The sequence below is a fragment of the Meleagris gallopavo genome, chromosome 16 (genome assembly GCF_905368555.1).
Source record: "Meleagris gallopavo chromosome 16, MGAL_WU_HG_1.1, whole genome shotgun sequence".
Lineage (NCBI taxonomy): Eukaryota > Metazoa > Chordata > Aves > Galliformes > Phasianidae > Meleagris > Meleagris gallopavo.
In genome coordinates this window covers 11,871,316-11,884,877 of record NC_139419.1, presented here as the reverse complement: position 1 = coordinate 11,884,877, position 13,562 = coordinate 11,871,316, and the positions used below count along the sequence as shown (strand labels likewise).

Genomic DNA, 13,562 nt, shown 5'->3' with positions numbered 1-13,562 from the left:
GAGGTGCCCATGTACTTCTTCAAACAACGGGTGGAAGAATAATTCAGGCCAGTCCTCATGTATTATTGAAAATATTTGAGCTTTAGGTTTTGAATTGGAAAGTAGAAAAGAGTATGTCTGAAGGAAGCTGTAAAAGCCAGATGACATTGACATTGAAACGTGCATTCCAAAGAAAGTCTCAGGGAATGCTTCACCTTGCATCCTTCATTTACTTCCATTGAAGTCTGTGGAAAACAAGGACAGTTTTAATCTGCAGGAGTAGAACAAAAGTAAAGGCACTCCATTTATTTATTTATTTTTTAGAGGTTTCTCCCCAAGTTTATTTGAAATACTGAGCCATTACATAAATGCTTGCTGTGGCCTTGAAATTAAATTTACCTTTATGCTATTAAACCTCTTTTCCTGAGAGCTGCTACAGTGCCTGTGGTTTGTATGTCTTTATAATCTGTGTATGGAATTAATACTTAAATGCATGAATATCTTAGTTGCTCTCTAGCTGGATAATTTTACCTTTCGAGTGCTTGTTTGTATTTCATATCCATTCTCCTGAGTTGGAGATCTTTTTCCCCCAAGTCCTTGCACAGGGATGATTTTCTGTCCAGTTTTACAGTTCTTGCCTAATCTGGAGCTTTGTTCCAGTAGGGTTAAGTTTATAATTTTTGATTTATTTCCTATTGCTCCTTCTTTTCCTTTTTACTTTGAAAAGTCAGGCAGAGGCAATGTTCCCTGTCCGGTTGTAATTCACAGGAAAGCCTCTCGAGTTTTAAGCTCTGTCCTTCGTGCACAAATGTTACTGGTGTGTCCAGGAATACCCTCCCTGTCGCTTCACTGCGAAGCACTACCCCAGCAGAGGCACCCTGTGAGGGCTGAAGATGCAAGCTGGGAAGGAATGTTAAGAATAATCTTAAAACTGTTTTCACCAAATCTCTTATTTTTCTCTCTGATCATATTTACTTGCTAGTTATGAGACATTGTGTCATTCTAGTAGTTCTGGAAGGAAAAAAAAGCTTCCTCAGATGAAGTCTTAAGTGTTTGCAGGGTGGCTTTTTGATGAAAATACTTATTAGTAATGGACTTCTCTTCCAGCACAAGGTTATAGACTTTTGCATCAGTACTGGGAAAACCTAAGAGTTCTGTCAACCTTTCTCATCACGTCTGATTTGTCTTATTTGAAAACTATTAAAAACAGATTTATTTGCTAAGGTATTGGTTATTTTACTTCCTTAAGTGCTAATAGGTGAATGAGAACTTTAATATCCTTTTCAGCCTTGTATTTCTATAAGTCTTTAGTGGGCTTTGATGTGGGTAACTATTCACCCTGTAGTGTACATGTGGCGATTCTTAAAGATGTTGAAGCAAAACCTACCACAGGAATTTACATCTTGATCAAAAATAATTATATTTAATCTAATTGTCTTTGCTGAAGCTTTTTTCTAAACGTGTTTATTTCCTAGATGTCAGCCAGAATGATTCGTAGTAGTGTCTAGCAGCATGGTTGATCTTTTTAAATACATTCTTAAATATCCCACAGTAGTTTTCACTTATTTGAGTTTTTCATATAAGAATTGGTTATAGGCATGTTACTGATATGAGCTTTCTATTGCTTTCATCTCTTGGTCACAGTTTCAGAGCAGTGATATCTAATATTTGAACAGCTTATTTGAAATCTCCATACCTTTATTTTTCCAGGACCTTGATGTTGGAGCAAAGAAGGTGAAGTTATATATTGATGAGAACCTTGTATTTGATGGTGAATTGGAAAGAGCCTGTGGAGATCTCATTGCTGACCATGGCACTACAATTGATCTTACAGAATGCAAGCAGGGTGTAACGTGTTCTTCAAATGAAAGTAAAGAAGTAAATGAAACTGCAGTGAAGGATGAGCAAGTGGACCTGCGTTTTGAATGCTTACAGACAAACCATACGTCAGTAAGCTTGAAATCTCTGCCAGAAGAAAATCATCTTGAGGATAAGGTGAACTCAGTCAGCTTGACTAAGGAAAACTTATCCGGCTTAGAGGATGATCTAGAAGTGCTACCATCTCACGTTCGTATAAAAGATACGAAAGAAAGTGTGACAGAAGTTATTGATCATGATCAGTCTGATGACGAACTTCCTTTGAGTGGGCAAATGGAAAAGCTAACAGGAAGAAAATTGTCTGATTCTGCAGGTGCAATTCCTTCTTGGTTGCACTCATCTTCCCATGGAAGAGAGAATCCTCAAGATAGTTCTGGTAAGCAGAAGCCTCCCTGGCTTGCTTCAGAACATTGTTTAGGCTTGAAATTTCAAACACACTTGGATGTAATCACAAAGAGCTTTCCTGATCTGACTAATGAAGATGCCAAATGTCAGAGAAAAGAGCTGGAAAGATTGAGTAGTAGAAATGCAAATGGAGATGTGAAATCACAGATGCTGACCAGAAAGGACAGTGATGTTGGCTTGGATATTTCAGAGCAACTTCCTAACAAGCATGGCTGCAGTTCGGAGTACCCGACAAGTGGAAGGAGAAGTGTAAGAAAGCAGGGATTAAACACCATAAACCTCAGAAATGATTCAGTACTCAAAGGTAAGAGCTCATAATAGCAACCGTAGTGTAAGGGCTGAAATTTTTTTCATTTTGCAGAAGCACAGAATCACTTTGGTTGGAAGATGCTTCTTGACATCGTCTTGTCAACTCCCTTGCTTAAACAGTGAGCTAAAACAGATGATCCAGAACTGTGTGGGTGGTTCAGTGTTTGACTACCTTCACTGTAAAGGCACTTTCCTGTTTTAACATTGAGTTTCGTGGTTTTTAATTTGTGTCCATTGCCTGATCTTCTGTTGCTGAAGAGAACCTGACTCCATCGTGTTCATTCACTCCCACCAGATACTTACATAGATCAATAAAATGCCCGAGTTTTCTCTGGGCTGAAGATTCCCAGCTCTCTCAGCATACCCTCATAGGAGAGGTGCTTTGGTCCCTTAATCATCTTTGTGGCCCTCCTATGGACTTCTTCCGTTAAGTTTGCTTCAAATTGCACGCTGTGCTTCCACTTTGGCATCACCAGTACTGAGTGGAGAAAAAAGATCAGCTTTTTTACTCACTGATAATTTCTGGGTGTATAAACAGTGGGATTTTAGTTGTGCTATTTGCAGTATTCAGTTTTTCTCATTTGTACTACAGCAGTGCTCAGCCTCTCACCTTGTTATACAATGAACACGAAATGCTCTTTTAATAAAAAATTCACACTTTGGGTTAGTGTTTTAAAAATTATTTGGAGAAGATTAAGGACCAAATGTACAGTCTTGATATTCTGGAAATTGGCAGTCTTGCAGACTGCAGATGTTCACTGTTTCAAATGAAAATCTGCAAAGTGATGAGGAAGAGCATGACCTCAAGGCATTGAGTGAACTTAGAGTTTGTGTAGTTAGGTTTCTGTCTTTCTCAGTGAGAATATATGCTGTCTACAGGAATTTGTAGTATTGCTACTCCTTTCATTTCCTTTGTCTGTGCATCTCTCTCCTCTTTGTGTATGCAATACAGAAATCAGAGAACCAAGAATCCATTCAGATTCTTTAATCTGAAAATTGTGATCCAATAGTCCAAAAATGTATCAATTTTGGGTATCTTATGCTGTCCCATTCTTGGGACTCTAGAAGCAGGATGTCTGGACAAGTCGTGTTGAAAAAAGGTAAAATGTTTTGCTAGAAGCATGTCACATTTTGCTATGTAAGCAAAACAGGTTATTTTTCTTTTAATTGAATTTCCAAAGAAAAAGCTGTAGCTTTCTGTGTTGGCAATTTTGCTGAGGTGTATATTTAAAGAAGGGGGATTAAAAAAAAAAAAGCAAAAATTTTTGTTGTTGTTGTTACCTATCAATCTCAGTGTTTTAACCAAACTTATGTTCCTGAATTCTCAGTTTCCTCTCTGTGACATGGGCAGGTATACTATACATAGGCTAATCCATGAGCCATGAAATGCAGCTCTATATTTGATAGACCTGATAGGTCTAAATTCTCATTTTTATATACATATACATACATAAATTCATACATACACACACACACCTATATATATACATACATACATACATATATATATATATATATATATATATATATATAAATATATATATGAAGTATATAATTTAACAGAATCTGTAACAATATAGAATGAGAGATTTCCCTGCACTAAAAGCAAAAGATTTGTCCATATCACAAGATGGCACAGAAATCCCCTCTCACTGTTACATTCTTCTAACATTTGCTTTGATGCGTGCCTAAAGTGGGGAAACTAATACTGAGGAACAATACAGAGACCTTATAGCACCTTGGCTTGGCTTTTGACTTTTAAAATTCAAACTCTTCCTAGTTAATACTTGCCTTATTACAGAAATTGTAAATAAATCCCACTCTAATAATTTCTGTTGAGCTATAAATATAGTAACAATTTAGGAGTTGTGATGTCAACTATCATGACTCTTGTTAGTGTCCTCTAATTTTGCCCAGAGCAGCTTTAGTTATCTACTACTTACAACTCTTAGCAGGAAAAAAGTGACAAAAAGCTCTCAGTATGTGGTTGTCACTGAGGAAATATCTTGCAACTTTTGTTCTCCCTACTGTAATTTGTGGGGGAAAAAGTCATTTTCAGAGAGCATTAACAGTAGTGAGATGGCTTTACATGTTTCCTTAAGAGTGGTGAAATTAAACTTCTACAGGGCTGTGGGAACTTCAGTTTCCCAACAGAAGCATGGAACAGGGCATTGCTACATGCACCCATATGCAACATCACAGCTCTTCTTCAGTCATTAAATGAGGAATAATGAGAAAAACGGCAGTTAGAAATAGCACATAGGCACACTTGGCTTGAGTTACTGTTGCTATAAAAACATAAGTTTTTTTTTTTATCTTCAGTAACTGCTTCAGTGTGCAAAGCTGATGATAAAAGTATGTTGATAAAATTTGCGAATAACATAATTTGGGGTGTTATGAGTTGAGAGGATTGAAGAACTGCACAGCAAGATGAACTTGAGAACTGGAGTAATAGGAGTGGAATGTAGTGCAGAAGTACTGCTTGCAAGGGCATTTGGGGACTAATAGAGAATTAAGTTGTAAGCTGAGCAATCATCAATTGCAAATGATTGAGGAAGAGAAGGATCCTGGCTGAGTAGCTGATCACAGATTGGCTATGAAGTGCTGGTGTGACGCAGGCATGATTACAGCGAGGCACTCGAAGGATGTATCAGCAGAGGCTTTTCTGCTAGTTAGGGAAATGTTAATATCTCAGCACAGGCACTTGTGAGACTTCAGTTGGAAAACTGGTGCTCTGATCATCCGTTTTCAGGAAAGTTGATTGCAAAGTGGAACAGAAGAGAGCATTTAAAATGATTTGGGAAATGAAGCGTGTGATTGCAGTATGGAAATACGATCGCTATTTTTAGCTGCAGGGAATAGGCGTGAGATTAATACAACAGAGGAGAGGGAGAGGAGAAGAAAGATGTTTTCAAGCTTGTGTTGCCCCCAAGATGTAGTTTACTGAGGTTCTGAGAGGAATTGCATGCCGTGTATTGCTGGCAGAAGTAGGACATGAGATTTGGTGATTGAAGGCACTCGTCCAAAGCTCACAGGGGAGATGCATGTTAGTGGGATTGTTATTTCTGGATTCCTTTGGATGGCATCCATCACACAATCAGGCATGCAGAAGATTAGGGATGTGTCTAACACCTGCAAGTGGATATTCTTTATCAAAGTTGATGGCAGGAATACTGTGACTTGTTCACAAGACTCCAATAGAAGCAATATATTTTAGATGATGAAAGGAATGTCAAACCCTGTAAATGTTCAGCCATTGACCTCTGCTTTCTTTTCAGAACTCCTCTTTTTCTGGTGTTGCTCTTTAATATAGCCAGCAAACTTCTTAACCACCCATTGAAAATCACTCCAATTCAACTCCTGTAGAAGCTGTAATCTCTGCAGTGCTTGGAGTACTTAAAAAAAAAAAAAAAAAAAAAAAAAAAAAAAACAACAGGAAAAACCAATGGATATCAAATACACTTCTATACTTCCATATTCTGATATTTTCAAGCTTTGCTATTTTAAAGTGGTAAAGAAATATATGGTATCTTCTTTTAAATTCTGAGAATGTGGGAAGTACTGTTTGTGTTCACCCACCCCAGTAGTAGATGTACAGGCATAGATTTCAACAACTAAGTGATTTGCAAATGACTACTTTTCTCTGAAATCACTCTCTGAAATTCGGTTCCTATTTGTATTTCGCTTGTGAAATGGGGGAGAGTGGCCAGGTTGGTCTCCAGACTTTCATACTTATGCATATGGAACACAATGCTCTTTCAGGTAGTTTCCCATCTGCTTTAGAATTCTTATTTTTATCTCAGTTGTCCCCTGTGTAAATGATTATTGGCCATAGACACGTTAGGAACATTGCCTCTTTCCCTGTGATTCCAAAAACAAAGTTAAAAATTAGTCTTAAAAAGTCTTTTGGGAAAACATTATTTTGCGTTTTATTGCAATTGGCATTTATTCTTGAAAACCATTTGTTTTACTACACACTCAAGGACATTGAACAGAACTTAAATCTAGCCCGTGGGCCTGTAATTGTTCAGTACTACATTTGCTTTTCTTCATTTATTCGAAAAAAAAATACAAAAATGACAACTTTTTTGAAAATCATAATTATCTGCTCTTAATTGTCCTGAGATGGAAATTAAGCAGCTCCCTGGTGGGGTCACGAGGAGAGCACTGCTCCTACACAGCTCCTCTGTGCTGCCCCCACTGCATTCCCATGAGATCCATGGTTATCCCCCATCTGCATCTTACTGTTGTTGAAGTGAGAAAAGCATTTGGGTCCTACATGTGTAGAACGCAGTGCTCACCTCATCCTCACTGAATGCTGAACCTACTTCTTTTTTCCCCACCTCTCTTCTTGTGCACGTGGCTGAGGATTCTTTCCCTTTTGCTGATTATTATTTGTATTTGCTTTGAGCGCTGCCAGTTTAGCAGTTCTCTTCAGACCCCTTAGCACTTTGTATCTTCCTTTCGTCAGATGTGAGAATTGGACCAAACTGTCCTGCCTCTCCCACAGTCTCTTCTGTGTTCAGAATAGAGTTGCAGTATTTTACTGAACCTAGCAGAAGTGGAGCACATGCAGTGCATCTGTTTTGTAGTCTCTTCTGTTTCTCATCCTTCTCTCTTATATTGTTCTTCCTCATCTCTCCTCTTCCTAATTCCTGTCCTTACCTTTCCTCCATCGAGCTCTTTCCTTCCTTTCCTTTCTCTTGTGTTGAAATAGTGCTCAGCTGTGAGGATTGCTAATACAGGTGGAATGCTTGGGTGGATGAGATGGAGGAAACCTGTATGGAAGGCATCTCCTGTGTGGGATGGTGGCAGCAGAATCTGCAGTGGAAGACAGACTTTAGAAGATGGTGGCAACAGCTGAAGAGAAAAGGGCCTGCAGTTGTGTACATCTTGATGCTAAATTTATAGAAGTTACCATGCTAAGTTCAAGCAGTAATTACGCTTTGTTTCATCAGGCCTGCTAAAAAGCATACTTTAGGTTTGCATCTCTCCAACCATCGTTCTGAGGGTTTCTCAAATGTATTTTTAGCTTTGAATATCAAGGCTGTTATGGTACCTAAGGTGTTGGATTGATATTTTTTAAAGTTATATTAAAGTGTTACACTTTAAGAATTCTGATTTCCATCAACATAAAAACTTGCATCTGCAGCAGAGGAATGTCTTCCTCCAGTTGTTGTATGAATAATTTTGTTTCTGTTTTTCATTGTGCTTCTCTGACCCCTTCCTGGTGGTCCATCTCCTCCTCAGAATGAACCTTCTTATCTTATTTCTTCCTATTTTGCTGAAAAAGGAAGCACTGGATTTTCTCAGTAATGCTTTAGGAACTTAAACAGTTTAGCTCCAACTGTTTGACAGACCTCCTGCAGAAATGCAGACAGATGGTACGTTTTGATACTCACCCAATGAGTATCTGTGGGACTTTTTTCCAGGGTTTTTGCCCAAGGTCTTAAATCATGAGATTTGCATAAACACGAATTTCTTTAAGTGTTAAGAATTGCCAGTCTAAAACTGTAGTTTTGTTTTTTGTTGCATGTTGCTTTTTAGTGTTAAAGTGATTATTTTCATTATGTCTAAATGGAAAGGGAAATTGTGACATATAGCCTTTATAACAGGGGGGGCAATATAAAAGCGTTAATATAACAGAACTTTGTAGTCAGGGGAACACAAATGTGACCTGCATAGTTCTGGAACATCTACTGTAGTGGTTTGCTTCCAGTTGTGTCAGTATGTTAAATGCATATGTAATGTTATTTTTCAGATGAGGACTTGTCTGTCAAGGAGATTGGCACTTCTAAAGCAAAGTGGCACAGTGAACAAGAACACACTCTGCAGGAGTCCTGGAACTCATTGGTGAAGTTTAATTACTCCCATCGTGGCCGAATCTCTAACATGGATTTTCAAGGGGATATCTTCGATGAGTTTCTCCATCAGCAAAAAATCAACCGGCCTGGAGAATATCAGCTCATGAGAAAAGAGGGAGTACAAACACTACCAAAAAAGCGAGAAGAAATTTCTGTGGAGGCACATGATGGAAACGATTTTAAAATACCCGTTTTACCTTATGGGCAGCACTTAGTAATAGACATTCGAACAACGTGGGGAGACAGACATTATGTTGGTCTTAATGGAATTGAAGTTTTCAGTTCTAAAGGAGAGCCTGTTCAGATTTCAAAAATAACAGCTGAACCACCTGATATAAATATTTTACCAGCTTATGGCAAAGATCCCAGAGTAATAACCAATCTAATTGATGGGGTAAATCTGACGCAGGATGATATGCATCTCTGGCTAGCACCATTTACCCCTGGAAAACCTCACTTTATCTTTATTGACTTTGTGAATCCCTGTCAAGTAGCTATGATTAGGATTTGGAATTATAATAAATCTCGCATACACTCTTTTAGGGGTGTGAAAGACATTATAATGATGTTAGATGAACAGTGCATCTTTAAAGGAGAAATTGCTAAGGCTTCGGGAACCTTGTCTGGAGGTATGCTATCATTTCTTTCTTACTTTGTGGAAGCAGCAGCACAATATAAACAAATACATTTATCTTGTTTGTTGTCTCTTTACTCTTCAATGCAGTTTGGGACTTTTATATAGTACTTAATCCTTTTAATTTCAAAAATGTAATGCAAAACTATCTAATGCATTCTCTAACGATGTTGTGAATTTTAGTAGCATACAGAGCTAATTTTTATTCAAAATGATGTCTTATGAACAAGATTGTATTTCATTAACTTCATGTAGTCACTAGATATTTATAAGTTGCAGGTTTTTAGTTTTCAGAGATACGATATTTTGGAAAAAGCGATAAGCTTTTTTTCTGATCTCCTTTATGTACTTAAAATTTGACTGGGTCTTTAAGGTTTGTCTGCTAGGCAATTAAGGTTGAAATTGGATGTAACTGTATCGCTAGTCAGCTCCCCATGTGTTATCTTTAACCACTGCTGTCGATTAAGTGTGAAGGACTGAATAGCATTTTTTACTACTCTAAATATTCTTCTACATAGCTTCTCAACTTAATTCCATGTGTTGCCTTCAGCTCCAGAGCACTTTGGGGATACAATACTGTTCAGTACCGATGATGATATTCTTGAAGCTATATACTGTTATGATGAGACATATGATGGAGAAATGGAGAATGGCAGCTCTCTGAGATATGAAGAAGAGCTAAAGAGACCAACCACTGCTGATGGGGATGGAGATGAAAGACCTTTTACGCAAGCAGGGTTAAGAACAGAGGATCAACAGGTAGGGATCTCTGCATTCAGTACTCTTATAAATGTGTCTTTCTGAGATATGATGTAGAAATAGGAGGTGCTGATTTCTGTGGTAGTGTAAAGCTCTGTAGAAGAACTAATAAAGCTATCTGTGTTTTAAAGTTTTTTTTTTTTTCATCGGCTTAATAATTCATGGGAGTTTTTTAAGCCCAGAAGTTCTTCCGCAGTTTGCTTTCTCTGCTTAATGAGACACCAGGAAGGCTTTAAGGGATCATACATATTTTTTTTTTCTTTACTTACTTGAGCAGAGAGTACTGGGGTTTCTTTTTTTTGGTTTAGGTACTCCTGAAAATTTATACCAATGTCAATGATTTTTACCTTACGTTTATGCATGTAATGAGTAGTTCTGTTCCCAGTCACTCCAAATATTGTTTTTCCCTATTTTCCACACAGAGTATGCGCTTGCTTATTTCTTTCTCCTCAAATAAAATTGCTGAGGTAGGATAGGATCTAGCGTAATGTCATTTTATATCTTCCCAAGTTCTCCTTTATTTTTTCCTCTTTTCTTTTCTAACTAGCAGCTTCACAAATCTGTATCCCTTTTGCAGCATTAAGGTGTTCCTTTCTATTCCATAGAGTAGATATTTTACTGCTGGAGGAGGGCTGTATTTTCATGCATTGCAGTCTTGCTTCGCTTTGTCCTAATGGCCCAGTGACTGAGCAACAGTCCTGCTTGATTTTCAGCTTAAAGTGGTATGATGTGGTCTTTGAACTGCTTTCTATCTTCTTGCAATGTTGATGAGCACCTGCTCTTTCTTCAATGAGGACATCTTTTTCAGTGGGACATTCTTGCACAACTGTGAGTAAACACAAAACTGAATCAAAATTCCAGCTGGTTCAGTTAAAGTACTCCTAACATGAGGTTCCTAATGAGCCTCGTGATGTTTTCAGGCCTGGGTGGTCTGTCTTGACCTACTCTGTTGGCTTACATGACATACGGAAATGCTCTGACACTGGAATTTGGTCTTGCTGTCTTGAGTCAGAGACACTAACCCTTTGACTCCTCCAGTGCTAGTTAATAGTGACACCATTAACTCTGTTTCCATCTTCACTTGCAGCACCTTAAACTGTTTGGATGCTTTGTGTAATGCAGGATTTCACCAACACAAATTGAGGTTCATCTTTCATTTATTGATCACTTGTTCATTGTTAGCATTTCACCCAGGACCTCTTTCATTACAGAAGTTTAGGCACAGACTCCCTGGTCCTTACTTAGATCCTCTGCTTCTCTTTTTACTGTTCATCTGTGATGCTTTTCTTACTCTTTTTTAACTCTGAAATATGGTGTATCAGCAGTGAAGTAGCAATAGCTATTCCAAATGAACCTCTGATCTCTCTGTCACTCAGTATATGCTAGGACCATCAAGATTTTCTGGATGTGTATGCTATCAGAATGATATGAATCTAGATGATTCGTCTTCCCCAGCATAACATCATAATTCAAACTAGTACTGGGTTTGAGCAGGCTCTTGATCATTAACCCTTTCCAGCTGTTACATCTTCAATGGGTGAGAAAGTGTATTTACTGCACTGACTTACAGCTCTTAGCAAAGCATCTTACATTATTATCCATGGTCATCTGTCTTTCATCTCCTTACCCATGATTTCATTTAAGGAAACCTTTTCAGAATGGCCATGTTTAGGAGCTTGGTAATGATTTCTACTTTTTATTTCTTATCCATTAACTCCCATGCAGTGATGATATTTTGTTCTACTGTAAAGATCTAAGAACATAAATAGGTCAGTGTTCACAAGGAGTGTTGAAATAGTAGAAAATTAGGCTAAATCTGAAAGAAAAGATAGAGGGTAGTAATGGAATGGAGGTAACTGAGTAGCCAAGAGATGAGGAATAGGGAGAAAAGAGGTGATAAGCCACCTTTTATGGTCTGCAAGAGAAGCTCAATAAAACCAGTACCTTTACTAAGTCCACAGATAATGATATTCAGTAGAGTTTTAAATTGTAATTACCAGATTGGTCTTTAAAAGTTGTTCTGAGAAAAAAGCATGAGGAATCAAAGATGGAGTCAGTGTTTTATGACATGTTACTCTCAGTAGCAGTTATTTTCCATCTTTTGTGGATTGTGTGTTGCAGTATGTGGTTTTCTTGGAGAGACTGAAATTGTGTGATGGCACTCTGTGAGGGCTTAACTTCTTTGTGACACATTTGCAACATATTGGAATGCTAATGGCATTTGTATCATCTGATAATGGCAGTCTGCAGGTAAGAAAGAGTGCCTAAATTTCAGACTTTCCAAGAAAAATCAGCCCAGATTAGGGAGTCTCCTCCTTAACATTCCCATATGCGCTAACAAAAAATCCCACATGAACAAGGTGTATTGTATAGACAACATGTCTCTAAAATATATATGATCTGCATGTTCACCGCACCTCTTGGTTTGTTTTTTAGGTTCAGAAGCAGGGAGTCGTGCTAGATTCTCTCTCTACTTGTATACCCAAGGAACCAGGAATATTTACTGGAAAGTGTAAGTTTGTTTGTTCTCTTTCACTTCTGCGTATGCTGCTTCCAAACCCCACTAACGTTATCAAGGAGGATCTGGTTTGTCATTTGTACAGACCTTTGTGGCAGATGTCAGGTCTGGAATAAAGAAGAGTAATTGAGTATTTAAGGCAGAAGTTTTTCTTGTTTTTTACTATGGAATTTAGAACACTATATTGTAACAGATGGCATTTAATCTTAGAAAATAACACTAGCCATTTGTTTAGTCCTTGAATGGGATTTGTGATAGCTGTGTCCATTACCAAGTAATTCTCTTCCAATCCTACATATTTATTTAGACTGATTTTTCACAGATCAGACTGACAATAGAAAACCTAGAGAGAAACTAGACCAGAATATTGTATCTGTACTGAAAGTATTTGGTTTGTTGATACTGCTCAAAAAACCCCCACCCTTTCTGGGACTTCAGGTTATTTTCAAGAGAGCTTCTGAATGGCCCAGAAGTACCAATTCCCAGCAGAGGGGAAATTGGCTTGTTGGGCATGGTGCATATAAAGCATTTGGCAACCTGTGATGTCCTTTCTGTAAATACACACAATATAGTTATTCAGCCACATCTATGGGCTATTCCTATAATCTATGAAGTTCATCCATAGTTTATAGATGGATATTATACAGGTCTGTCATCATATCAAGTTTACATTTTTGTGAGCTTTAGATGCCTTTCCCTCCTCCCATTTCTCAAAGTGGGTGAAGCAGATAGTGAGGTTGCAATTCAGAGCTCAGCAGATGCAGTCTCTCATACTGACAAGATATTGTTAACTAGCTGATTGGGCTAACTTGTCTCTACCAAACAAAGAAATCCTGATTCCCATTGAGTTCCTGCAGGGAAAGAGCTGGAGAAGGTCCCAACTATGGTTAAAGAGAAGCTTCCCTTTTACCCTGAGGGCAATCTGACACAGGGATTGACAGAGTTTTTGAGATTTGAGGGCCTGGAGGCATTCACACCTCCACTGAATGGCTTCTGGGAGACCTGATCTAATAGGCAGGAGTTAGATCTCCAGAGGTCCCTTCCACTCTGCATTAGCCTATGTAGAATTTGCCTATGTGCTGTTCAGAATGTGAATGCTAACTTTGTGTGGATAGATGCTTGATCCTATCTTTTCCCAGTCTGCTGGAAAAAAAAAAAAAAAAAAAAAAGGAAGTATATATACCTATATATTTTTGCCTGAGAACTGTTGCATATT

The 13,562-nt window shown here is 38.1% G+C and overlaps 1 protein-coding gene across 4 annotated transcripts in view; it reads left to right on the top strand.

The window, feature by feature from the left end:
- Nucleotides 1–13,562, top strand: part of KATNIP (katanin interacting protein) — a 55,404-nt gene that overhangs the window by 22,173 nt on the left and 19,669 nt on the right. For all 4 annotated transcript variants that reach the window (XM_031555821.2, XM_085237836.1, XM_031555822.2 and 1 more), the window contains 4 exons: nt 1,690–2,566; nt 8,333–9,064; nt 9,620–9,828; nt 12,265–12,340. In XM_031555821.2, coding sequence (XP_031411681.2) covers nt 1,690–2,566; nt 8,333–9,064; nt 9,620–9,828; nt 12,265–12,340 — 1,894 coding nt within the window. The remainder of the gene's footprint in view (nt 1–1,689; nt 2,567–8,332; nt 9,065–9,619; nt 9,829–12,264; nt 12,341–13,562) is intronic.